Source organism: Bombus vancouverensis, chromosome 10, assembly GCF_051014615.1.
Source record: "Bombus vancouverensis nearcticus chromosome 10, iyBomVanc1_principal, whole genome shotgun sequence".
NCBI lineage: Eukaryota > Metazoa > Arthropoda > Insecta > Hymenoptera > Apidae > Bombus > Bombus vancouverensis.
The window spans coordinates 8,876,599-8,904,259 of NC_134920.1; the positions used below are offsets into that span (position 1 = coordinate 8,876,599).

At 33.5% G+C, this 27,661-nt stretch overlaps 4 protein-coding genes, 1 long non-coding RNA gene and 1 other non-coding gene across 10 annotated transcripts; 4 read left to right on the plus strand and 2 right to left on the minus strand.

Annotated features, from left to right (window-relative positions):
* fwd (phosphatidylinositol 4-kinase beta fwd) lies at positions 1-8,750 on the minus strand. 3 transcript variants are annotated; one of them, XM_076622029.1, is made up of 13 exons: positions 8,227-8,750; positions 7,320-8,129; positions 6,498-6,741; positions 4,795-5,747; positions 4,446-4,563; positions 4,186-4,320; positions 3,929-4,092; positions 3,687-3,817; positions 3,266-3,533; positions 2,897-3,186; positions 2,437-2,813; positions 1,884-2,356; positions 1-1,811 (listed from the first exon to the last, which is right to left on the minus strand). In XM_076622029.1, the coding sequence occupies exons 3-13, from the start codon at positions 6,677-6,679 to the stop codon at positions 1,624-1,626; spliced, it is 3,279 nt and encodes a 1,092-aa protein (XP_076478144.1). In that variant the 5' UTR covers positions 6,680-6,741; positions 7,320-8,129; positions 8,227-8,750; the 3' UTR covers positions 1-1,623. The 3 variants fall into 3 exon arrangements, with proteins under 3 accessions (XP_076478144.1, XP_076478143.1, XP_033190393.1); XM_076622028.1 differs by lacking the exon at positions 7,320-8,129; XM_033334502.2 differs by lacking the exons at positions 7,320-8,129; positions 8,227-8,750 and having other exon boundaries at positions 2,897-3,211; positions 3,303-3,533; positions 6,498-6,690.
* Positions 8,751-16,880: 8,130 nt separating this feature from the next.
* Positions 16,881-18,489, plus strand: LOC143303272 (uncharacterized). Its single transcript, XR_013059402.1, has 3 exons — positions 16,881-17,147; positions 17,576-17,638; positions 18,240-18,489. It is a non-coding gene; the product is annotated as an uncharacterized LOC143303272 (long non-coding RNA).
* A 40-nt stretch (positions 18,490-18,529) lies between these two features.
* LOC117157065 (ATP-dependent RNA helicase DDX54) lies at positions 18,530-22,175 on the minus strand. Of its 2 annotated transcripts, XM_033334754.2 has the most exons (12): positions 22,038-22,175; positions 21,549-21,782; positions 21,031-21,407; positions 20,635-20,950; positions 20,335-20,545; positions 20,045-20,271; positions 19,778-19,969; positions 19,566-19,701; positions 19,300-19,489; positions 19,103-19,241; positions 18,882-19,032; positions 18,530-18,797 (listed from the first exon to the last, which is right to left on the minus strand). In XM_033334754.2, exons 2-12 carry the CDS (start codon positions 21,741-21,743, stop codon positions 18,613-18,615), a joined length of 2,319 nt encoding a protein of 772 aa, XP_033190645.1. In that variant the 5' UTR covers positions 21,744-21,782; positions 22,038-22,175; the 3' UTR covers positions 18,530-18,612. The 2 variants fall into 2 exon arrangements, with proteins under 2 accessions (XP_033190645.1, XP_076478583.1); XM_076622468.1 differs by lacking the exon at positions 22,038-22,175 and having other exon boundaries at positions 21,031-21,394; positions 21,549-21,683.
* Positions 22,176-22,459: 284 nt separating this feature from the next.
* On the plus strand, positions 22,460-23,733 carry RpL24 (ribosomal protein L24). 2 transcript variants are annotated; one of them, XM_076622470.1, is made up of 5 exons: positions 22,460-22,616; positions 22,741-22,816; positions 22,963-23,048; positions 23,131-23,292; positions 23,398-23,576. In XM_076622470.1, the coding sequence occupies exons 1-5, from the start codon at positions 22,612-22,614 to the stop codon at positions 23,417-23,419; spliced, it is 351 nt and encodes a 116-aa protein (XP_076478585.1). In that variant the 5' UTR covers positions 22,460-22,611; the 3' UTR covers positions 23,420-23,576. The 2 variants fall into 2 exon arrangements, with proteins under 2 accessions (XP_076478585.1, XP_033190647.1); XM_033334756.2 differs by having other exon boundaries at positions 22,461-22,616; positions 23,555-23,733.
* Positions 23,357-23,485, plus strand: LOC117157135 (small nucleolar RNA SNORA79). The gene has a single exon (XR_004464230.1). It is a non-coding gene; the product is annotated as a small nucleolar RNA SNORA79 (small nucleolar RNA).
* A 1,578-nt stretch (positions 23,734-25,311) lies between the features above and the next one.
* On the plus strand, positions 25,312-26,979 carry U2af38 (U2 small nuclear riboprotein auxiliary factor 38). The gene is made up of 5 exons (XM_033334543.2): positions 25,312-25,753; positions 25,832-25,919; positions 26,114-26,180; positions 26,270-26,558; positions 26,689-26,979. Exons 1-5 carry the CDS (start codon positions 25,710-25,712, stop codon positions 26,924-26,926), a joined length of 726 nt encoding a protein of 241 aa, XP_033190434.1. The 5' UTR covers positions 25,312-25,709; the 3' UTR covers positions 26,927-26,979.
* Positions 26,980-27,661: the final 682 nt, after the last annotated feature.

Sequence of the window (27,661 nt, forward strand, 5' to 3'; positions counted from 1 at the left end):
TTTTATTAGATTTTATATTTATTTAATAATTGATATTATCAGTAGCTCGTAATTGGTGGCGAAAGAACAAGGCAAATCAGAGATATTAATATTTAAAATTGTACAGAAAATGTAGAATTTATTGTATGAAATCAATGAAAAATCTTGATAACATTTACAATTGCTTATAGTAAACAGCAGAATTGCACTAAATATTCAACAAAAATTAGCGCATGGATATTATGTAAACGTACAATATTAAAATGCAATGTATTGAGCATTATGCAATATCAATTATTCTTAATCTCTGATCCACCTTTCTATCATGAGACGGTTACGACAGAAAAAAGAGAGTTAAGACACTTGGAAGTCAGAGGGCCCAGGTTTCATACATGGGCTGGCTCGCTATGACTTTGATTTTACTTCGAACATTCATTCTCAATTAATCTTAATCGATAAGTGATAAAATTTGTCACTTTATGTACAATACCTCTTTACTTTATAATTTACTTACTTAAACGAACATATGTAACGCAGAAATACTATTAAATAACTATCTTCACACAACTAAGATATTTCGCATTATCACTATTAATGTATGTGTGTAATAAGAACATGTAAAAACTTTCAAATGTGATCCTTAACTTTTACTATATAGTTATCCTTAGCATATCATTACAAATAAATGTATTTATAGTAGTAGTAATCTATGAAGTAGGAAATATTTTGAGTATTCGTCTCCTGCTAATATCTGAGCTTGTGTACATGCTTCTTTCACTCGGCGACTCCGCAAGAATCTTAAACATCCTATAATTCCTTCACATCATCGTGGTGGGATTACTTATTGCCGAAAATTAACTACGAAAGGAATTCGACAAAATTTCACGCAATGTATTTATGTACAAACTATAGATTGTCCTTTTTATAATAGATCAGTTTTGTCAGTAGATCAACGCACGTAGTCACTTCACTGTGTTCGGATTTGATCGTCCCGCCATTTTCTACAAATAAGGCACCTTTAACAAATTACGCTGTTATAGGCTATAACGATCTAACAGTCCAGCATTCAGTCAACGTCACAAAATCTGCACCGACGATAGTTAACTTGTAGTTGCCAATAAGGCATACATAGTCATTTTAATGTATATAACAAAACCAATTATACATATCTAACATTACTTAACATAACAATTAAAATTTCATAAATTATTCCCTGTTTCATTTGCCATCTTTTTTACAGGTATAATGCATAAAACTTTTGTAAACAATATTTTTTCACAAATTATTCTTAATTATTAATAAACGCGATATTTGTACAAATTTCTATGAAAGGTAATTATTATGGTATTTTTTAAGAAACTTAGGAATAATTCAAGAGCAAGTAAAATTAATCTACTGAAATTAGCTTATTCTACATATATTTGGAATAAATCTATTTTTTTTTTTAAATAGCATTTCCCATTTATCGATCATACTTGTATGTAATCGAACAATTAGCTTCAAAGATAATTTGTGCATAAGGAATGCTATAAAGTTTAAACATTTCTGGAAGAAGTACCACATAAGAAGTACTAACTTAAATTTTTTTTCGCATTCTTGTAAAAATCATTATCCTTGCCATATGGGTAGAAATTGATATTATTATTAAAGGGTGCCATTTGCGAAATATTGATATCGATCATATAACTTAGTAGACCACGAATGGATACTGGCTTCGACTAAATCCTCCACATGCCGACGTAATTGATCTTCCGTTAATGTAAGATGGAATCTGTTTTTCAGTCCTTGAACCGTTGCTGCTCCGCCACTACGGAAACATGGGAGTTGCGATCCTATAATAGGAAATAATAAGTAAATAAATAGTTGTTGAACTATTACATTAAACTTCATGCATAAAATTTTACCTGATAACATTATTTCCACTAGATTTACAATTTTTTCCATATGCTTCCGTGCTGCGATTAATCCTTGTAGAATTAAAGTTTTGAATTCTTGGAATTGTTTAGATTGGCTTCCGCCCATCACTTCCACAAATTCTGGAGTTAGTTTGAACGGACTAGTCTCAAATCCTAAGTTTCTTGGCGAAGTCGAAAGAATAAATCCAAAATCTATATGTATTAAGTGTCCATCACTATGAAGTAAAATATTTCCGTTATGGCGATCTTTAACCTGAATGAGATAACAGACAAGACAATACGCCGCACAACTTTGAATAAAGTTTCTTTGCGCGATAATAAATGTATCTGACGAAGATGGACCAAATTCTCGTTCAAAATATTGGTTTAGCGTTAATTGGCACTGCTTTTTCACCTGGTGAAGTGATACAGTATTTAAAATTGGCTCGATTAAGCCACTATCATTTGATAAGCACAAAATTCTGCAAGATCAAATTTCATATTTAACAAATTGTTCTATAATAAGATGTTAAAATATACGCGATAATAAAGTCGTTCATACTTGTATGGCCGCACCCAAAGAGGCACCTGCTCATCTTGCCAAATTTTTTGTAACATTGAGAGTAACTGTGAAGCAAGGAGTTCTTGCCGAAGATCATCGCCACATTTTACGATAACAGCAAGGAGCCTCCAAGATGCCAAATGGCCATATGGACTGGAAGATCTTATGCGACGTTGTTTTAGTTCCCATGGTTCTTTCAAAACAGCCGCCGATGGATCTTCCGGATCATGATTAAACGTTGCACTAGGCGTAGCAGCCATTTCACTTAACCGCCTCTTTATATCACCAGGTACAAATATTGGTTCTTTACTATCAGATGATTCTTGACTTAATTGAGATATCGTATCTCTATCTTTTGGCTTTCGAAGTTGTAAATACTGTATGGAAGAATAAAATTATTGAAAATTTATGTTTTTTTAAATTGGAAGAGGAATAAAAAAATTATGATAATAACAAATACCTGTTGCGTGATTTCATCATCTTCTTGACTCCAACAATCGTTAGGATCATCATCAGGAAAATTAAATGCAACTTCCGTACTTCTAACTGAATATGGAGAAATATTTTTAACCGGAGTTTGTCTAATTGGTGGCATGTTTTGTTGCGTTTCTGATGTGGATATGTTTGATGAACCCATTACATTAGACTGTTCGCCTCCAGTCAAATTTTCTTCAGATTTAGTATGCCTCAATGAACATCCCACTATTTTTGTCGGTACAGGTGATGTGTAAATATCTTCTACTTCTAACACTTCAACATAAATTATGTATGGTGCCTACGTGTTTTAAGACATGTTAATATACATTCATAAAAAGAAATCAATAGTTACGATTTGAACAAATATTTAGATTTTCGAAATTCTTCACCTTATCCTTGCTATTAAGGACAGCAGCGTATTGTGGTGGCACTCGGACGATATGGTGCGGTATTGAACTGTGCAAAGGAAGCCACACCCTTGCAGGAAGATTCAAATTGAGAGTATTAAGCTCCGCTATTAATTGAACAGTTTTACTTTCCTTTGTTGGAATAGTTCCAAGTAGTTTACCAATAGATATTAATGCTTGTATAAATTCAAGTTCTGGAGCAAGACGTGGCGCCTACAAATATGAAGTTATACTTTAATTAAGTTTGCATAAATAAGATCCAAATATTATATATATAAAGATAAAGTATAATACATATAAAAAATATATATATAAAGGTCTATGAAAATAAAAAAGATCTAAATATTTCATAAATCATCCAATTACATTGCAAAAACAGTCGGTCTTTTGTCCTCGTAAATCATTTACCACACCTTGGCAGGAATAAAAACAGGTACAACCATTATCAAATGCTCGACCAGAGCTCAGGTCCCCAAGACTTACTTTATTTATTGTACCTTAAAATAAATTGCAAGTATGTGGTGAAATTTGTCATCACATAAAATTTGCTACTTCTATTTTTACTATTTCGCAATAAAATAGAACATTAATTTGCATAATTCACATACCGGAATGGCTACGACGTAAAGTTTGAAATAATCCAGTGGCATCAGATTGAGATCTTTGGTGTGTCTTTTTATTAGGTGATGTAATGCTTTGCATTGGAGTCAGTGCTGGCGGTGCGGGAGCTTGTAATCCAGTTATACGTTTTTTATTCTCATTTCCTTTTGGCCTAATATTTCATGCCAAAAAATAAGTATAAAAGATGTGATTTTATATTATTCATAACATATCTTCGTATTTCTTTTTATTATTTGTTTGCTACCTGAGTTCATCTGAGAGAATAAGATTTTTTAATTTGGTCCCATGAGATTTCTTTTTGGATGGCAAATGAGCGTCAGAACTGTATGCATCTAATAGCCAGGCACATTTTAACGAAAAATCAGCCGACTGTCTACACCTAATAAATAAATAAAGTACAATAATTTAAACATTATTTATAGAAATTTTTCAATCTATTATCTTCTTTTATACCAAAATTAACTTCTTTATAAATTATCTTCTTTTATATCAAAATATACCTACCTATGGACAAGATATGGATAAAGAACTTCTGTAACATCATGAAGTTGTATATACATCACAACTAACTGTGGCAAGTAGAAGTCCACATCATTATCTGGGAAACTAAACATCTTGTTGCCTAGAAAATTTTGTACATGTATTTCATCATTTACAGAACAAACACTTTTGCTGCTACTACTAATACTAAACTACTATTTACTATTATTAAAAACAAATATTTTTAAATATTGTGGACTACTCAATTTATCTCCACATCAATGGAATACTGAAACCAACCTTGATAATACGAAATAATAAATCGAATTAGTTACATGAAATTAACGCATATAAAACTGGCATCGATGCTTACCAAGGTAACTCTGAACGCCAGGCTCCTTAGAATTGAAAAGATAAGAGATCGCCATGGACATGTCGAAAATCTGGCTTTCGAACAGTCTGAGCAAACAACCTTCGGATGGTTTCGGCTGTACCGTCTCTTGCCTCCGGCAAACGACACCAGTCTGCTTTTTCACAGCTGCCTCGCTAGTTTCGGATTGCACAGCGGTCCCGCAACACAAAGTCATAGCTGCGCCGGCCAGTTCACTCTGTTTATCGTTCACTGGCGAGACTTCCATGGAATTTTGGAAGTCTCGCGTGTCAACCGTCACACCCATATCGGTGGTGCGTCGTTGTTCGTCGTGCGCGTACTCATGACCCTCGAGTTCTTTGACCGTACAGACGTTACTGGAGCGCGGTTCCTGCGAACCATGATCACCACTGCTCGTGTTCTCGTGTTTATGCGGCTCACTACCACTACTACTACAATCACCACCCTTTTTCAAAGAAGGTTCACTCAAGTGCACCAGTTCCACAGGTGACACTGGCACCGACACCGACACTGAGACTGAGGCTGGAGTACTAGTTTCTTCGCCGTCCATCGCATCCACTGCATCCACGCTATCCATGTCACCTGGCTGGGATAACGAGGAATCGAGGCTCTCACGACTATGCAGGTGGTCGACGCTCGACTCTCTGGTGGCAGCGTTCGTTGCGTCGCTGGAACCGCTATCGGAACCGCAAAGTATACCCGAATCGTCGGATCCGAGGCTGGCTAAATCCTCGCGTTCCCGGCTGCGCGCTTTGCACGCCGGTACCGCGGCCGTTTTAGCTACGGGGGCCGGCGTTGTCTCGCATTCTGGACTCGGTGTCACGTCCACTTCCGGGATACGCTGCAGCGCGGAGTCAAGACTTCGATTTCTATGATGATGCGTCAGCGTGGTCGCGTTCGCCTGTGGTACTGGCGGCAATAAAATACCCATTGACCTGCAAACACAGTGTATGCAGTCAAATGAATTTTCGAATCGACGCGCGGCGATCAGCCGGGTTTAATCGTAAAGCTCCTAGCGACCCAAATCGCAATTCTATCGGTTATATACGGTGGCTACAGAAAGTATTTATACACCATTGAATTTATTATAGCATTTAAATACTAATTAATTACGCTGATAGGCGAGGATTAAGTATAATAAATATTAAATAATAACAATAATAATGCTAAGTAATTACGTCCAAGTACGTATATTAAATCTCGTATCGTTTAGTAGCACTCTGGTGGATTTTGTACGACTACAAAGATTCGATATTGTGAAAATGTAATGTAGAACCTGATAAGAAAAACGTTTCGTTAGAAGATAAGGATATGTATGTCCAAATACTTTTTGTAGCTACTATAATTACATAGACAAACCAATATCTAAAACTCGCGTAAAGCAATTTTAAAGCAATTTAATGTACTCTTATACTGATATAAAGATATTAAAACATTAAAGTTTATTAGTAATCAACATCATTAGGTATAGTTAAATTCTACGATTATCGATAGACGAACTTTTTAATGTATGTACTGAAATTTATACAATATTTGCATTAATTATGTACGACTCCATACATTTATAAACACGAGGATGGTCTATGTACGTAGATAACCGAAGCCAAAGAATCACGTTATCAGAACTATAAATATTCTCCGGAAACATATGCAACATACTTAGATGGCTGCTTTCATTTACATACCTAAAGTCCAAACTGTGATTTCGTTGATGCGTGGTCAGCCTATTACGGGTGTTGATCGGCGGATTTGATCGTCCGTGCACAAGAGGAACATTACAGTTGGCTAATTTATGTCTTTTGATGTGTGCCACGCTTTCCTGGCGTGTCGATCCACCACTAGGTGTTACAGCCACTACTTCACTCATATTAAAGTTGAACGAGCATCAGCTCGGCTAACAGTCATCTGCTGTTCATGTTGATCGTCCACCTACGGAGAATGATATACATACAACGAATCGTTGAGGCGAATTCTTTCATATTAGGAAAATATTTATATACAAAACGTACGCGAATTAATTGATGGGAATTACTAAACAATCGACTGATGAGAGATATAGATATAATTTTTGTGATATACAATCGGAGATTACATATCATTTTTCATGTTCATTACTTAACGATAATAAATTAAAATCATCGTATGGTTCGAGTCGGAGCGCAGGTGTTAAGGACGATGAATATAAAGCAAAATACGATAAAGAAATTCATATCTTAGATAGAGATTAAAATGCGTAATTGATGGATCAGTTAATGAATAATGTATCGATTGCCGTGTATAATGGAAAAATTGATTGTATATAAAATAGACAAGAGAGGAGGTAAACAATAATATATCGTTTAAACACTCGCATTTAAAAAGTCAATCGTACTAGTTGTGATCGTCTTACGATTGTATCTTGTCTTTTCATTTAGGTTTTATTCGTAGAAAGAATGAAATTGTATAACTTCACTATATATATATGTATATATATCTTGATATCTAAGATTCCGTGACTTGTTTATTACCTCTGCTATAAACGACATTGCCTCGAAACTGTAAAGCTTGTAATCTTGCCTATAAATTAATAACTGTGTGTTTTGTGACGAAAATCCAACGGCAAACATATGTTTTCGATGATTTCATCGTAAACGCAATGAATCTGAAATTTCATGAAAAAGGAAGAAAAAATAAAAAGAGTCATCTTTTAGAAATGCAGAACGACGATCAACCACGCAAGGCGGCACCGTGACAGGAGCGTGAAACTCGTGCTAGGTACGAGAAAGTCGAATGCCACTCGGAACAAAGCGTACGTCAGAATTTTGCTCCCTACTCCGTACGTACACTTCTTACGTACCTACGATATATTTCCATTTATTTTTCCGTCGTCTTTCCTTTTTCTGTTTCGCGTTTCAAAAAAGACGAAAGTATTCTTTTTTAACAACGTAAGAGGAAATAACACCGAAACGAAGATTGTGTTTAAAGATTGCTTTCTATGCGTGAACAATTTTGTATTTATCGCAAATTGAAATCATACGAAACCAGGTTTCTTTCCCGCGAGATTAATCGGTAAGGAGACCAGCCGAGTGAAATCCCTGGGAGAGGAATAATTCAATAAGGAGGAAAATAGAGCGAAGTATAAGCTGCGGTATGCCGGCTTTTTACTCTCCCTCTTTTACTCAGGGACTCGTCCTTCCGCTCGGTTCGTATTCACTCGCTAGCCAGCAGTGGTGCAGCGATGGGTGTGCCAGAAGCATAGAAACCAACCACTGCCTCAATATTGACACCCGTTAGATCCACACCCCCATAGATATTGTATCTCTCCCTTATTCGTATCCCTACACGATTCAATCAATTGTACCTACTAATCCTCATTCTTTTATGTAGAACGATACAGTGTCGAAGGATAATAAATGGAATGTCAATACAACTTACCTCGTACTTGAATTCAGAACTGTGCTGCGATTGGGACTGCACCATGCGTGGACGTCTTCAATTTTGTCTGTGTAGCGCGTATAATAAACTACGATTGAATAGTATACGGAACAAGGAGCTAGAGAAAATGGTAGGAGAAAGAGAAAGAGGAAAAAGAAAGGATGACGATGATGCAGCGAACCCCGCGAGTACGCAAAATGCCACTAAGTGCGAAAAAGACAACAAGATATCCTTTCCAATGGCAGACTCAGACTGTCACGCACCGCCTTGTCGTCATTCGTTTTCAGCCGATTTTGCACAATGCGTGGCTACGCCCTATATGTTCGCGCACAGAATCACACTTCATCACTTTCGTTTTTATCCTAGCGAATTGCAACAGGCACAGAGACGAATACTGTACGCGGGTTTTTTTTCGGGTTCCGGACTGCAACCAAAAACATGCACGAACCGAATCTCCGTGCCAACGCAAAAGGCGACCTCGCCAAACTCGACTACTTTTCGCACGACGACGCACTGAATACTACTCTGCACACTGCTGCCAACGAAAGAGATGCAAAGTCCAGGTGGCCATTGTGCAGTAACGGCTCACGATATGAGAGAACCCTATACTTGATAATAACTGCTATAAACCTAATTATCATTGTTTGAAATTGAATACAATCTGAGTTTATTTCTACAATTTTTAAGTATCTTTAGTAATTTTATATGACACAATACTATCTTTCTTTGTTACAAAAGAAATTGGATCGTGATTTGCAAGAGATAAAGAGTAAGACTTCAAGTAAAATTATAGTTATGAAAAATTAAATCTATCTATATAACCAATTTTTCAGTACAAATCGGTTATAGATGTTACAAATCTCCACCCCTCTTAATTATTTGAAATAATATTATATTTCGAATGAATGTAAACGAAAGTGATCAAGAGATCTCAAAGTTTCGAACCTATTCGCCCCTGAACGCACATGTGCACGTATACAGTTATGAATGCTGTGTATGTGTATTTTGTTGATACTGTAGCCAGTCTGACAATATCAGTATGTTTCTATTTACATCGACGCACTTGCAATTATGATAATAATGTTGTATGAGTTTCCCGTATCAAAAATATCAGATCGAAATAACAAATACGTACAAATTCTACGATAATTAAATGAATTTCAAATTGTTTTGCTTGGATCGTTGTCAAAGAATACCCATACGTAAATAATTATCTATGTTCCGGACAATTAGAAATAAAGATTCGTTAATAGTTGAATAATAAGCTATCGATGATGTTTATTATGTTTTACATGGGGTTTAGTGAACGACTAGGTTTAGGTTGGCAGTGGCGGGTTGAGAGCTGGAATAGGAAAGGTCGTACAACCGTAAGTGCAGCCGTACTCTATGTACTAAGCTGGAGACCGGCATCGGAAACATTAGGAATTCGCGCTCCAGATGTATCTGCATACCAACGTATGTATATAAACAAGCATTAAATCTTCCATTTAAATTACCTATGAGACACAGACGCTGTTCTTTTTACACGCGCAATGACAAAGATGCAAAGGCCATACACATTTATCTTATATCGCGATAATTATTTATATCATTTGGCCATTAATTTGCTTGTTTGTGTAACAATAATCGTGTTTTATTTCAAATATGTATGCGACCAAAAGAACATTATGTTACACGAGCAAAATTAACATTCTATAACGCTAGTATGTACAATCTCTCATAATTATATCTTTTATCGTAAATGTAAATGAACTTTATATCATGAACTCTATACGCGATTATTAATTTTTTATTATAATAAAATGTATAATCTTCTTCTTTACACCTACGTATTTTTACAACGAAGCGAATATCCGCGAATCTTTACAGTAAAAGCGAATAGTCGATGCTTCCTGTAATTTTATACGCTTTCTAACCGTACATAAAAGTGAAGAGTAATACATACGTCTAACTGTCATCGATTGTTTGACAATCGTCAAGCTAGGCTACTTGAGGCGCAAGATGATTTCACTTTTCACTAGTTTTCACCGAGTATCATTCATCCAATTTGCCGCGTATTATTTTAATTCGCAGCTCAGCAATAAGATGTACTCATCTTCATTAGGCGTTACGAAATACCCACATACCGAGTTGCGGCAGATGCTTTTCCCGTTTACTCCTAACCCAAAGAAATAAAATGTATGCTCTATCTACATTATAAACTCTATGTAGAGTTCAATATGCGATTCTCCGAATATAAGACAAACATGAACTAATTACAAGAAAAGAAGGAATGGAAATAATTATGGTTTCTGTAATTCACTGACGAAACGGGAGGAAGAATATGTTTATTTCTAAGGAAACGAAAATTATTCGTTTATTGTTAGTACTGGCAGCAACTTTATGTGAGATGCTGGCGTCGAGCCCATAAACACTGCAAGAGAATTTTACTATATTATGATTTATCACGTAGTAACTACGTGTACAGGTTTTTTTTTCATTTTTTCTATGATTAGTTACTATTCATAGTTTGAATTTTAGTCTTTCCTTTGTATAATATGGAAAATCTAAGTGCCTGTAACGACTACGAGCAACCACAGAACGATCAATCAAGTAAGCAGAAAAATAGCCGAGAGTTCCGCTGAAGCTTCGTCCATTTGCACCTGCAGGTCTTCCTCGAAGAATTAGTCACTGGAAGCGAAGTAATCGTTAAGCAGCACGATTGGACGCTTCGTACGATTTGCTAATGTAAACAGAACCGCTAACCGTACGGCATTTTGCATCTTCCTATGCTTTTCAGATTCACCATGTCAATAATTCTTGACCTATTCGATGTACCAACGACTGACCGGAAAACGTGGAAAAGCGGCAGATTAATAAAAGCTATATTTGCGATTACGATTTTTAAAAAACTATCTATGATCGTCTAACTTTCCGCTATGTAAGTTCTCCAATCAGGTTAGGTACATTTAGATTGGGAACATTCCTCGATCAAACTCCACTGGTTGCATACTGCAAACTGTTGGAAACGGGATATTCAAACACCAACGTTGCAGCTACAGGACAGAGACCAACTTGAACTTCCCTTACCCCTCTTCTAGCTTCTCCTAATGTCGTACATCGTACGTCCGAGCGTATAGGGCTATGCCATGCGGCATACGGTATATACCCACACCCAATGATCAGACGTAGTCACCTTAGCAGCGGTGCTCATAATCACATGCTCGCGTGCACTCGTTACATTTGTCAATATATGCATAGGCTTTTTTTTAAATATATGTAGAAGATTTTGTACACATAACATGTGAAAGAAAGACACGTTTGCATGGTATGAAAACCTTATAAAAGAATTATCCTCTCGACGTAAAACATCATAATATGTAATACATTGTAACTATGTATACATGCAAATACATGCATACATCGCGGATGTTAATGGACTGGATATTAAACAGTCGGAAACGTAGAATTTCAAACACCGGCGTCTCAACTGATTGACCTTTGGTATAAGAATTCAAAAGCATGAATTAAAAAGGTACGATCTACAGGAACGATCAATGTATCAGCATTTCTTTTTCCAGGTTGCACGAACACGTTTGTCAAACAGTCGGTTATCTGAGGGTGTTGAATTTTAAGTATAACATGAGAAGTGGAAAGACAGCAGTCGCGACGGCTCGCTAAACCTATGTCGCATCGTTTCAACACAGCCTTGACCTTCTGTTACAACGCCAATTGGATTCAGAAGCTTTCTTATTCCAGACTCTTCTCTCGAATTACTCAAATTCGAACAACAAAGCTTCTGAACAAACTCCTATAAAATATTCTGATATTGTTTGTCTTGTGAATTTCGCATGCGCGTGTATTTGCCGTATTACATAATACGTCGCAAATCAGAGATATAGGTTTTCGTGGATTCGTTCGTAGCCCGCTAACTGCGGTTATTTTCAAAAAGCCCAGTAATTTCCTCACTATTATTTCTTTATGTAACTGCGAGTTCTCAGTGAATCATCGGTTTTCCAGTTGTATTAGCGCCGATTATGTACCGATTATACTGGCATTCTTTTTACATACGCAGTCCTTGATGCACATACATATATACACATTTTTTCCTTCGGTTCTTATCGTGAGCATTCTTCCGCACGGTACGATTAACCTTACTGATAAAACCTGTACGTGAATGACTTGTAGATGTGTTGCTGCTCGTCCTTCCTGCTTCGAGATGTATCACTGGCGCATTTGATTTGACGCATTTTACGTACAACAGCAAATCGTTATTTGCTACGACGCTTCTTCTTTCACGATCGCAAGTTATTTTCTCAAAATTCTAAACAGTTCAATTTTATGTACACACGTGTCTTAGGCAATTTGTCCAAGTTCTCTTTATTCTGGCAAAGAGACATATACATGATCCCATATTTTGCTAAGATTTCTCCTCTTCGTTCTACTTTCAGTACAGATGCTCCATCATAATAGTTTCTATTTTCGGTTGGAGGGTTGGCTACATGATGTAGGTGCAGATGTTCACTGCTGAGCTAAAAGCGTTTAGGGGAGAAGGTCGAGCTTGGTGCTACGCATTTTTAGGAAACTAGTAGACAAATAGATGAACTGGATCTGTTTTTTTCAGGGGCATATCTGCCCGACGATCGCGAAAATGAATTTTTTATCGGGGGAAACGAACTACAAACAAAGAATTGAAATTAAAAAAAGGGGCAAAAGATAATCTTCTTACACGATAAAGTTGCGCACGAGTACTATGTAAACTCTGAACGTTATTGGTATTGTAGAACAAGGACAATTGAAGTCGTGATGAAAATACAAAGGACGCTATAAAGTCACCAAAGTAGTAAACGAAATAGTACGCGTAAAAAAAAGAATGAATGAAGTGGAGTGACGTCCGCCAAAGACGGCCTTCAAAGTATATTCAAGTATTTTACGTTAACCTGCACTTAGACTCGATTATAAATATGGTCATATACGCGATAAATATTAAACAACCTAATGATACTTTATACAAAAATAACATCACGAAATAATGTTTTTTCTATAATCTAAATCTCATTTGCAAAGATAAAGAAACACTTTTTGAAACGAACATAAAATTGTGGATAGTGACAAGTTTACTTAACAAAGAGTGTCCTAGAAAAGGCTTTATCATTTAACTTCAATTCACGCGAATTCCAGGTCGTTGATACTCTCAAGCAATCACGCGAAGAACGCGGAGTATCAAGAGGCATCAGACTTCGCTTTTATTCAATTAATTGCCCGGCATATGTCACTTCGTAACTGCTGACCGACAGCATTTGCGAATGTACACAGAAGGGAATCAGGAAAAATATTTCACGTAAAAGAATATTGGACACGATCTTCACATTCGTATCCATCTCACTTTTGGTTCGAATGTTTGATATATAATTTGGCAAATTAAATTATGATCAATTTTGTATGCAACTCTTGTATTAAATCTTGAACTATATACTTCCCTGCAATGTACTATATACCATAAACGGAATAGCGAGCATAAAGTTACAACACCATGTACATATCAAATTTCCACTTCGTTCCCACAGACATCGTTTCTTATGAAATTAGGTATTGAGCTCATACTTTCAAGTGTGTTTCAGCGTTACTAGTTAAGTTCAAAGTAAATATGTACAATGAAAATTATCACAGATTTTAACCACGAGTCAAAACTTGTTCCAACAATTCTAGGATCGCTATCAAGTTTGTTATGGTGCACTGTGTATTCTGTTACGATTCTAAGATGAATCAATTAAAGTCAAAATCAATTAAAGTCAGAATTAAAGTCAAAAGTCACAATACAAGGTACAAAATGTTTGAAGCATGTTTGAATGTAATATTGCGGATAAGTTAAACCGTAAAATTATCTTTTCACAAAATAAATATATATAGTAATGTATAATATATATAATTAATACATTTATTTTTCTTATTGTCTGAATTATAAATTAGATTAAGAAGGATTTTCTGAACTGATAGGAGAACTTCGGATATTAATACAAGCAACGATATTTAAGTGGTAAATATATGTATGTGGTGTAGTAGTATTTATATACAATAAATAGTAAAATATCATTGCTATGTTTTTAATAGATAGGTATTTAATTTTGTAGACTGGTGACTCCATAAGAAACGCAGTAAGTGCTGCTTCTAATTATTAATTTCCCATTAATTTGTATATTCTACTAAAATTCAAATGTCGTTACTACAGATTGATCAAGTGGTGGTATATTATTTATAAGCGATAGTGTGCATACATAATTCATGGATATATAAATATATTGATTTGTACGATGAAGCGGTAACCGGTAGTACGCTCTTCCAGTTATCCGTTTCCTCCGTTTGTCCCTTTCTTCCTCTCATTGTCTCTTTTTGGCTTTTTACATATGTACGTGCCTCGACCAGTAATACGATGCACGTACGTTCATTCATAGAACGCTAACGTGGTTTCAGAGTACATACCGTGTACGGTTTAGTTGTAATCAAGTAAGATACGGACACCATGAGTGGCAACCTTGCGGACAAGATGACACGTATGCATAGTCGGATGTGCATAGCATACGGTCGCATTGGCTGTCGACGATTGACTGACATCCCATTCATTCTTGCTACAAAGGCGGCCGATAATTGTAGAGCGGTCGATCATACCTTACGTTAAAATTTTGTTAATGACTGCGTACGTAGAATTCCTTCTTTAAATGCTAAAAGCAACGAAAAATTAGGAAACGACTTAATACTATATATGATAAAGATTTGTACCCTAAAACTCTATGAAATAAACACGCAAATGATTAAGAATAGAGTTATAGTAGGAATTTATGGGTTTACAGAATGTACGTAATATGCAAAAATATAAAAAATATTTAAACTAAAGTATTCATTGTTAATATATAAGGAGTGAAAGAAATCTCTAATTAGGTTAAACGTAAGAATATAAATTTGTATAAAAATGTGCAGTCTATTCGCGATATATCGTGTCGTTATCGAAATAAAAAAAAGATTTGCGGACTATGAAATACGATCTGCGCGACAAGGCTTTCCGAAGGCTACACGTAAGATATGTATAATATTTAAAGCCCATATACATCTTCGACTTTAATAACGCGCAATTGAGTAAAATAGTACGTAGACAGAGAGATTTATAGGCCCTCTCGGCTAGTAATACTGTTTGTTAACATCGCTGTACTTTCCATATTCCAGAAATTTCACCGTTTACCTCGTAATCGGATCAAGTATCAGAGATGGACTTACTTTTAGTCGAAGCGTCTATTCTCGGTCATGGAACTTGGAGCAAGTCGAAGCAGCACATTTCGTTATACCGAAGTGCAGTAGCAATTTTCCACGATGTCGTTCAGCTTGTTTTCGCTCGTCCCGTTATAAAATTAGTTTGTCAATTTTGCGTTAATTTTCCAATATTAGAAGTAACCGGGACATAGAAAGATCAGGGGAATGGGAAGGGTAAGTACTTCGAGAAAATTGCGCAAATACGCGGAATGTCGTCCGAGAAAAAAAAAAGAAATATCGTGCGATGATGCTAGAGATCGTTCACCATAACGAATTGCTCGAAAATCGTATGGCCTTTTTTATTGTCATTTACGACGAACAATAAGACAACTTCGTTATTCGTGTATAATTTTACGGATCGCGTGATCCACATAAAAGAGCTGGATGCTTAATCAGAACCACGAACGTTCACTTTTGTTTTACTCGTACAGCCTTCAAACTGTCGAAATCAAGAAATATTACACAATGAGTGTATCGTATCGTAAATGAAAACTACTGCAAGGTAAGAATATAACAACTAGTTTCCAAGTGTTATAATTTTACAGCGGCGGCCGATCTCTAATGCGCATTGCACACCAAAGAGAACACGTACATTACCGCCATGGAATATCCACGTTTAATTATCCGCTGCATATGCTTTCTATAAGTGAATAACTTTCACTGCTTATCGATATTAAGATGCTCTGTGAATGTTCGGAACGTTGTTTATCGGCAAACTTCCTTGCACCTTGACGAGCAATGATTCCCGAAATTATTTATCGTGAAAGTTACTAATTAAAATCCAGCGTAACTCTTGCAAGTCAAGTGCATATCAGTGTCCAAAGACCTTTGAACGTGTTCGTCATCAAGCAATGAATGCAAAGTGCATACGGAACCTTTTTTGTGACGATATGCGTAACGCCAGATGTGACGCTACTTTCACAGAAAAGCCAGCATCATTCGTCTACGTATACCACAGGTTCTCGAGTACAATGGCAGCTTATATTTTTAAGCATATGACGTAGGTAGGAGACAGTACGGATGGTGAACGGTAGATCGTAGACGTGACTGTCTGGTTACGAATAGACTTATTTCAACGATCGGTGTCATCGGGACTGTGGTCAAGCAACGGCTACAACCACCTTGGCACGGATTCTTAATTGAGCAGTAACTGACGAATTCATTGTTCCTGCACAGATTCGTTACGTTTCGATCAGATTTCTTGACTACCGCACTTGTACGATCTATGGCGTCATAAAAGAAAGGTGTAAGATATTTCTATTCTTGACCTCGACCTCGATCTAGGATCACACGATGACCACGATCTAGGATCTAGAATTCGATTTCCAATTCAATTTTCGTCCGGTCATTAAAATAGCAATGACCAGGAATATTTTGACGCGGAACATAACAGGCTGAATTTATTATCAAGACTAGTAATAGCCTTTGCCACGACTGTCATATTCAACTAATGTCCCTATACGAATTCATTTGGGAGGGGATCAAAGAGAGTCGATACTTTTGGAGGAATGTAAATTCTTAAAGTGATCGTGCGAATAACAGGCGTGACCTTGCCCCAAGTTTTGAACATCTAAACTATCTGCATAATTTGCATCGATCAATATTGCAGTGAATCATTGTCAGAATATTCTTGTTTTCAGGTAAGTTCTACGCTAACAATGCAAGTATATACTTGTATTTTCTGAAGTCTTATCAATGATTAACGAGTACTTATCGAAGAAATATTCCTCACGATATTATATGCTACTGATAACAATTATACAATCGAATAAATGTTTTAAGGCGATAAAAACTAAACTCGTTTGTTCACGTATTTAAATAAAAAATCGATTCAGCCAGAAAATATATTCCGTTTTAATATTTCATAAATCGAATTGGTTTAGACATGTCTGATTATTATTTTCTTTCTTTGATCTTTTGATTACACTAATTTTAATCGGGTGAAAGCTCGATATATATATAGAAAGCAGTACAACATATAATAGTGATATACATAGTATATCTGAATATGATGATACATATATATAAATAAACGATGATCAGCATTAAATGATTCATACTGTTCCAGTATCAGCATTTTATATTCCAACAAAAAACCAGTTGTCATCTATGACTCACTAAGGGAGCTATGGTGTGTATGGTGGTTTCCTTTCTCTCCTTTTACTTCATTATCTAGTATCGCAAATCACTAATGTCTAATAATGCATAAATTTGAGACGAAAAAGTAATATATTCTATCTAAAGATAAAAAAACATTTTTTTCTACATAAATTGCATATTTAATACAAGAAATGCGATACGAATGTAACATATATGTAATATGCACTAAATATTATGTATGCAGAAATAATTGTAATTAGAAATAATATTTTTTTCCTATTTGTAAAATATTAAACGATTAATTACTAATTTTTCTTTATTGGAATTCCGTAAATAACTATTTAGTGGAAGATAAAATAATTATGTGAATCAACAGAATTAAAAACTTAAATACCATAACAGTTTTAATAATGGTGCAATAACATCTTCCTTTCTAATAATAATTGCACTGAATGTTTGTTATAGGAGATTTAATAAATTATTTAAAATAAAATACAAAAATACAAAGTACTTATATTTGAAGATATTTGTTGATTTCGTCTTTTTTGGCTCATCACTAAGATGACTTTTACCATAAAGATAAGTGCCTTTCTTAGTTCGTGCAACTTTCTGAGGCTTCCATTATTTCGTAGAAACCACCGATCAGCTACACGTAATAAGCTTCTGACGTAGAACCAACAATTATGCAAGGGAATTGCGATGATGCAATGGAAATCTTCACAAATTGTATAATACTTCATAATCGTTCTGCGGTCTATTATTTTTGATTTTGCATAGTTTCATTTACTTCATTTTCTGAAGTTATTGAAAAAATATATATAGAATTATTAAAAAACAAAATTTTGTACATTGATAAATATGTAATTGTTAAAAGTTGAAATGTATGGGACAGGAAAATAAACGACATAGACGACAAAAATAATTCATCATTATAAATAATCATTTATATTATAAAATATATTCAATAGATATTTAATATTTGTATATCGATATAAAAATCATCTGCTAATGTTTCCTTCTACTATTCTTCTGACCTTTTCGATTTTTTCGGCCGTTTCTTTTACGTCTTTGTTCAAGCAATTTACGGGCCTTTAGAATTTGTTCTGGACGTTTCAATTCGATATTCCTTTTAATCTTTTCCTTTAACTTTTGATTGTGCCGCGCCCAATGTGTATTAGCCGTTGTTTGCACTGAAACACACAGAAAATAAATATATACATGACGTATCTACTTAAGCTTAAACAATAATTAATTCAAATATTATTTTCACATACACTTCTGCATTTGTGAAGGTTCTTCTTCGCTGTCATCGTCATTTGTAGCATCGACTTTGCTTTTTTCTTTCCAACTCGTATAACGATTTGATTTGTAACTGGCAGGTATCCAAACTCCAGACTCTGTTCGTATTTTATTAACTTTTCGTTCCTTTAATAAAGCATATATTTCCTTGAAATATTTTGTTTCATATGAATGTTTAATGATGTAAAATACATACACTATTAACAGTAATCATTTTCTTCTTTTTGCGATCCCATTTTTTAATCTGTGCTTGAAATCGTTGAGATTCTTCATTATCAGCAGTTAAATCCATTTGTACTTTATCTGCTTCCGTATTAAATGAATTAACTGCTAAACTGTAAAAATATGACTAAATATAGCGTGCACTAAAAACAATTATTTTACTAGACTCACCCTTCCTCTGTATGTTTATCTGGAGCATTATATGGAATAAAAAAATTTTCGTCTCGTATTACCGATCGTTTTTTCTTTTTAGGTTTATATAAATCATCGAGATTCCTTTTCTTTGGAAGTACAACCGTATTAAATGCTTCATTAATTTCATCGGTTGTACTCGGTGGAAGATACACTTTTTTCGGTAAATCTACAATATATTATCAATTATTAAATAAAAACTATACAAATGAAATTCGCGTTAGTTTATTAAACTGCGAATTTACCTTCTGTAATTTTTTTAGCTTCTACCTTATCTGCTTTTCTGTGGAAATTTATAATATTTTCTTTATGTAACGTCCGTTTTTTTTTCATAACTTGATAATCAGTAGATGATGCCTTGGCTCCAATTTCGAATATCGTCTATAACAAATACTTAATAATTAAGTATCATATAACTATAACATATAATTGATATAAATTGTATGAATATACATACTCCTTGAGGTCTATAATTGACTATTTTTGATAATAAGTTCGTAGTACTTAAAGAAACATCAGAATATTCTGGTATAACACCTGCCTCGCTAATGTGTAATTCCTTTACTCTTTTAATACTTTCTGATGAAGGTGCAGGTCGCGATCGAATATACTGCTTATATGCATTATCGCAAACTTTTTCCATACTTGTCTATATATAAATTTAACAGAATGTAAATATGATATCTTTAATAATTCTTTGAACAAATCTATCAAAACTACATACTAGATCTGTGGAACAACTGTGCCAATTTATTAATTCTGCAAGTTCTTCTTCTATCATTGCTTGTGGCATTTTACCCACAATACCATCTGTATTTTCTATAGATCCAAAAGATGGTACAATACTTAACGGACGCCCAAGAAAAAGGTGTAAATCTAGCAAATAAGCATATTCGTCCGGACTTATAATATTGTATGCAGTGCCAGCACGACCCGCTCGTGCACAACGACCTATTACGATAATTATTGACATATAAATTTTTATACAATTTAAAACCTAACTTGTTTCCTTACCTACTCGATGTACAAAGAGCTTCGACTTTGCAGGAAAATTAAAATTGATTACATTATCCAATTGTGGAATATCTAAACCTCGAGCGGCAACATCTGTTACTATTAGAACTCGGACCTTACTAGTGTGAAATTTAGCTGCATTTATTTTTCGTGCTGATGGATCCAAATTAGAATAGATATACGTGTTAGAAATTCCAGCTTTTTCTAATATCTATTAATAAAATACAATCATTATATATATAAACCCTAGCCAATTATATATAATATGTTAATCCTAAATTATTAGTTTCATGCACATACCTGATGAATATATTCAACATGATGTTGAGTTGCAGCAAATATTACTGTTTGAGAATCACTCTTAATAATATTTTTTAACAAGCATAATAGTACTGCCAACTTTTCTTCTGGGCGACATACTATAAATGAGAGTGTTAATTGTTCTGGTATTTTACTTTCTACATCTAAACGTAATAAGACAGGATCAGTTAATCCAGCTTTTGCAAAATCTACTAAAAGCTTAGGTAATGTTGCAGAAAATAATAATGTTTGTCTTGATTCTGGTAATCTATTTGTGATTTCAGTAATTTGTTCTCCAAAACCCATTTCAAATAACCTGTAACATAATTTATAAATTAGGATTTATTATATTTATAATGAAATGAAATTATATAATATAGAAATATATATTTTTACCTATCAGCTTCATCGAAAACTACATATTCTATATTATTTAACTGCAAGTCCATTTCTATACAGATATGTAGAAATCTTCCTGGCGTTGCTACTAATATATCAGGATTTCCATGAATTGCACTAAACTGATTCTCCATACTGTCACCTCCCAAAATTACAGCTGCTTTTAAGTCTGTAAATTTACCTAATTCCTTTATGAACTTTAATGTCTGTAATGCCAATTCTCTAGTAGGTGATAAAATTAAAGCTCTAGCTCCAGCTTTTGCTTGCCTTGTTTTAAGTTTTTCAAACAGTGGAATTAAAAAACAAGCAGTTTTTCCACTCCCTGTTCTGGCCATTGCCACTATATCGCGTCCTTCTAAAGCTAAAGGAATTGTCTATAAAAATATAATTGTCTATATAATACATATAATAATATTATGACATAAAATAATACACACATAAGAAAAACACTAAGTTATCAATAATTAAATTCATAAAGACAATTTATTTATTTTAACCAACATCATGCAGCTTACCTTCCTTTGAATAGGTGTTGGTATTTTGTACCCGCGCCTTAATATCCCCTTCAATAGAGGAAAACTAAGAGCCATGGATTGAAATCCTCCTGATTTTTTACATACTTTCTTCTTAATGTTATTAATTTCGTTATCTTCATCACTATCGTTTATTTCTTCTGGGTTGGCAAATCCCACAATATTTGTATCTTTCATTTTAAAGATATGAGTGACTGACAGTAGTAGGACAATAACCTTAAAATAAAGCTGCTTAGCACGTGATTTTATTTTGCAATTAAGATAACTTTAAATTATAAATATTTTTAGTTAAATTATCAAAAGTCAATGATTTTATGTTCTATAAAGTGAAATTCAGCCAATATAGGGAATACTATTATACAGTATTGGAGAAAATATTACTTGTGGCTATGTAAAAATTATTTTCACTTTTATTTTATACATTAAATTGGTAGAACGTAGACAGTACACTCAGTACTTTTAACAGTTTACCTTTATAAAATCCCGTATATTATACAAATTTGTTGTGGATTTCTGTTAAAAATTTGTACATTAAATGTAATTTGTGTTAAATATTTATTATTCCACTCATCAATATTTTTGTATCTTTTAATATTTTCAATTTCTAATTAATTTGATTGAATCACAATTATACAAACAATCATATTCATATCACGAACCCTAGTGAAAATCGTCCGAAAGTTGGAAAGTAACTAGTTGTAAAAAATCAACATAAAAGACAAATAAGTTTTTATTTTGCACACGTGTAACATGTTATGAATATCTCAGAAAGAGACAAAGACACTCTATTCGTCTCTGTCTGTCTCGTAAGAACGTAAACTGTATTAATCTTCCAAGTTGATTTTTCACGATTAGACATCAATGACTCAATGGTTGAACAGTTTTCCCTAACGATTGTCAAAACCTATTTATATGATCGTTACTTAAATTATTGCATTTAGAAGTTGGTGTTTCAATATTGGCAGCACTTAATGCGTATTCTACCATATTGTATCCACAAGTAGTCAGCCATTTTGCTAAATCCATCTTTTCATCATAACTCAACATGAAGTAAGTAAATTTTTTTAAGAGATATATCTGACAAATTAAACGCAATCATTAAAAATTGGCGTAACATATTCGAGGAATTGTAAAATGAAGATATTTATAATAAATATGGTGTCAATCTTTTCAGGATCGGTCTTTGCGCATATAGTGGATATAAAATATATCCCGGCCATGGTAAAACCATGGTAAAAGTGGATGGAAAAGTACGTAAAATAAATTTTATATAGCTGATTTTTATATGCTGGTTTTCATATTATTATATTTTTATTATACTCTCTTTATAATTAAGTAATGTTAGCTCCTTGTTTTGATTATATCTTTGACAACCATAACCTCTATATTTTTTCAGACGTTCACATTTTTAAATTCAAAATGTGAATCTGCACATTTAATGAGACGTAATCCAAGAAAAGTTACATGGACTGTATTATACAGGTATATTTATTTTTAATATTTAATATTTTATACATTATGGAAGGTGAGAAGCAATTATGAAATATATAACTTAATATTATAGACGGAAGCACAAAAAGGGACAAGAAGAAGAACAAGCGAAAAAAAGAACAAGGCGTACTCAAAAATTTCAACGTGCGATTGTAGGTGCATCTCTTACAGATATTTTAGCGAAACGTAATATGAAACCAGAAATTCGTAAAGCACAGAGAGAACAAGCAATTAAGTAAGTGTTCAGATTTAACCAAACATATATCTGTTCCAATTTATATCACAAAATTTGATGTTATAGACATCTGTTCCTTTAACGTGATATCTCATATCATGTTAGATTTCAGATTGTCTTAGAATAAATGAATTGCTTCACCCAGAATTGTAATATACTTCACACTGTCTGGCTTTTGCGGGTTCATACAATTCTTATACTAGGTACATATTTTGCTACTTGTATTTCTTAAAATATGTATATATCATATTTTTTATTTCAGAGCTGCAAAAGAACAAAAGAAAGCTGCAAAAGCAACAAAGAAAGCAGTTGTACCTGCTAAGGCAAAAGTACAACCAAAACATAAAGCTGCAAAGATAACACAAAAAGCAGCTCCCCGTGTCGGAGGAAAACGTTAAATTTCCGCACTATATAAATAAAAAGACCTTTAGATTTAAAAAATGTATTTATTTTCCCAGAAAAATATTTTTTATAAATTATTAAATATTAAGATATTCAGTTTTTCTAAGTAAACATACGTAAGCATCTTTGCTTTTATGGTGATCGCGGTCTGCAGTATGGTGAACAAAGTTTACGGTAAGAATGTGAGTTTTAGCTGTTTTTGAGATATGTAAAATAATTCACATTAATTTATAACTTCGATTGCAAACGATGAAAATGTTGGCAAATATTTTGAAGTCCCTTTTCCTTTTTACGAATTTCATTGATCATTACTTCCATTTTTTTTATATTAACACGTTGACTGCCACGCATGTTTTCAAAGAAATATCCGTCAGGCCACGCGTGCAGCAGTACCAAGATATTTTAGTAATGCAAGTCGCTCAAGTAGTGGTCTCATGAATGATCTCTCGTTTCGTTTGTTCGCAACATTAAAACCACTAGCTGTTGTTGAATGTAATGAAGGAAAGTGTAGTATAGATTATTCCTACCAAATGGTTTCTTATGCCACCACAATTAGAAAAGGAATCAAATGCTACAGAAAACTTGGCATTCAACTCCTTCTAGGAATTTCTGTTGTAAACGCTTCGATGGTTTACAAAATTGCAACAAGGAAGAATATAAATATTAGAATATTTAGACAATTATTAGTTGCAAAATTATTAGGGTTGTCTGAAAATACAAAAAATCCTTGTCTTCAGCGGAGTCAGCATAATATCGCCGTTCGGAAAAATGATTCCGGAAGAAGCATTAGGCGCGCATGCAAACTATGTTATGCAAATAAAAGACGTGCAAATAAAAGAATGGACCGAACAAAGGCACAAAAGAATTTGAAGAAAACAAAACTTATTGTCCAAATTGTCCCGACCAACCTCAGCTATGTATAGAATGCTTTAAAGTTTTACATTCTAAATAACTTTTTAATGAACCATTTTCGTATTACTTTTATAACAATTCAACAATTTTATTATTATGGAATATCTTTTCAAATACCTAAGATGATTCTTCGCAAGTAATCAAATAAGCGACACCCGAATACGAGTGTCGTGGCAGTCAACGTGTTAAATATTTATATTACATACTTATTTTACGAATGCTACTTTTATGTCCTGTAATTAACTTTTTTTTAATTTTAAGTAGTTGGTATTGTATTATCATTTATGTCGTACTATATATTGTATACATAATAATGCATTGTTGTATTGCACTATTATTTTAGTCTCTTATACATTTGATTTGATAAACTTCGCGCTACTTTCCTTTAATATATCGGTTAACTTATGGCGACACTGGCATGTAAAGTCTGGTAATAATGAGAAATTTGGTCAGTATCTCTGATATTTTTTAAACTTTAATATGTTAAAAAGAACTATTTAAACAAGCAAAATATCACAAAAAAGTGTCGCAAACAACTATAAATAATGTAAATGTAAATGTAAAATAGAACTAAACTTAAACTCAATCTAGTTAAAACCCCACAAAATTGCATCATTTTTATTTGTGACTATGATCATAGCATAGGGATAAATTGTTCATAGCACGATCGTATACTATATAATTATTCGTAGTACGTAATTTTCTGGAAGAAGGATAACTGTTGCGTATGATTCCCATTACTAGTCACACGAGAATTTAGTTTTAATTCAAACAACTACCAGAGAGATTTTCTCTTTGCCACTATGCTTAATCGATAATGTCACAAAACGTGGGACACGAAAAAGTATTGCATATCAATTCTGTATCAATCTATTCTGTATCTAGACTATGCTCATACTTCAGTATGCAAAGTCTGCGCGTCCTCTAGAGATAAAATTTGAAATCGTGTACAATTACTGACAAACCTATTAAACAATTCTTTTATGATACCGCCATTTTGGATCAGAGCTACACGCAAACGTTGTATATGTTGTGACAAGCCAAGTTCTTGCATGCTTCATAAAACATTGAGTCTTACCGTTTAGAAATACTAACGACGAAGAATGGCAGAATATCTGGCATCAATTTTCGGTACAGAGAAAGACAAGTAAGTTGGATCTTTAAGTTTATGCTGAATAGCATTCTCCAAACTAAAATCAACGATATTATTGTCCCTTATTTTTAGAGTAAATTGTTCATTTTATTTCAAAATCGGTGCCTGTCGACATGGGGATAGATGTTCTCGAATTCATAACAAGCCAACTTTTAGTCAGGTAAAAATATCTTAATTAACCTTTAATTTCTTTCAAACTCTTCTTAACATTACTAAGTAGTGTTTTATTGCTTTATGTATCTTTTTATATAGAAAATTTTGTTTTTAATTTAAGTTTCTCAGTAGTAAATAACTGTAATTCAAATAATTAACAAAAAATATATAGCAAAATATTCAAGTAATTAACTGTTTTAGACATGTCTGTTGCAAAACCTTTACGTAAACCCTCAAAATTCAGCAAAAAGTGCAGATGGATCTCATCGTAAGTATATTATAGATTAAATTTATGTCATTATTCAATATTGAAGATAGTCATTTCTACAATCATAATTAATAAACATTATTTTGTAGTGGTGGCAAACGTCTCTGATGAAGAAATGCAAGAACATTATGACAATTTTTTTGAAGATGTCTTTGTTGAATGTGAAGATAAATATGGTGAAATAGAAGAAATGAATGTGTGTGATAATCTTGGGGATCACTTAGTTGGGAATGTTTACATTAAATTCCGAAGAGAAGAAGATGCAGAAAGGGCTGTAAATGATTTGAATAATAGATGGTTTGGTGGAAGACCAGTTTATGCAGAACTTTCTCCAGTCACTGATTTTAGAGAAGCCTGCTGTCGTCAATATGAAATGGGGTATGTTATTATTATTAAATAGTAGAAAGTAAATCTATGGAATTATACAAATTTAATTTTTTTGACATTTTTTTCATTTCTAAGTATATAAAATACTTGTTACTAAAAAAGAAGTTCGACGTTTTTGCAGAGAATGCACACGTTCAGGATTTTGTAATTTCATGCATTTGAAACCTATTTCACGAGAATTACGACGTTACTTATATAGCAGAAAAAAGGGTGGTAAAGGGCGATCAAGATCACGATCGCGATCCCGTGGCCGTGATCGTAAGCGAAGATCACGATCTCGTGACAGAAGATCCAGATCCAAAGATCGCCGAAAAGGTAGAGATGATAAAGGTAGAGATGGACGGTCTGGAAGGTATTAATTATGTTATTTTTCAATTGTAATAATCCTTGATAATAAAATGATTCAAATTTACTTATCTCTCTTACGACCGTTTTGTCAAAAATAATGTGTTTGTTAAGATATTTCTAAATTTTCATTCATAAACATCTGTCAAATATGTATTTCATTTTTAAACACATTGAATTCTTTTAAACAATAAATTCAAGAAAGTAGATATGGAGATATACATCTCTTAAAACAAAGATTGATATATACATAAGTACCTTAAAGGTATGGTCAAAAGATTAAATGATATATAATTACCTAATACATAATTCTAAAATGATAGTGGAAACTATCCCGTAATAAAAATTATATATTGACGTTCAATAATTTTTTATAATTTGAATTTGTAAAATAGATATACTTTTCTTGATTGTAAAATGAATATATATATATTAATTTCCAATGATCATTGAATCTTTATATATAAACACCATAACTGTATAAAATTATCACAGTATGAAACAAATTTTGCATGTGACATAATAAAAATAAAAAATAAAAAATGACGTAACCTTATTTTTAAAATACTTTGCTTAACTTAAAATGTTAGTACATAGCATAAACATTAGCACATCAGTAATACTCAAACACAAATTACTTTTATATACCTCAAACTATATTTAGCATTACTTCCAGCAGGAAGCAATAATTATTACAGTATGCAAAGAATTATATTAAATGTTCATAATATAAAAATGAATAAAGAATT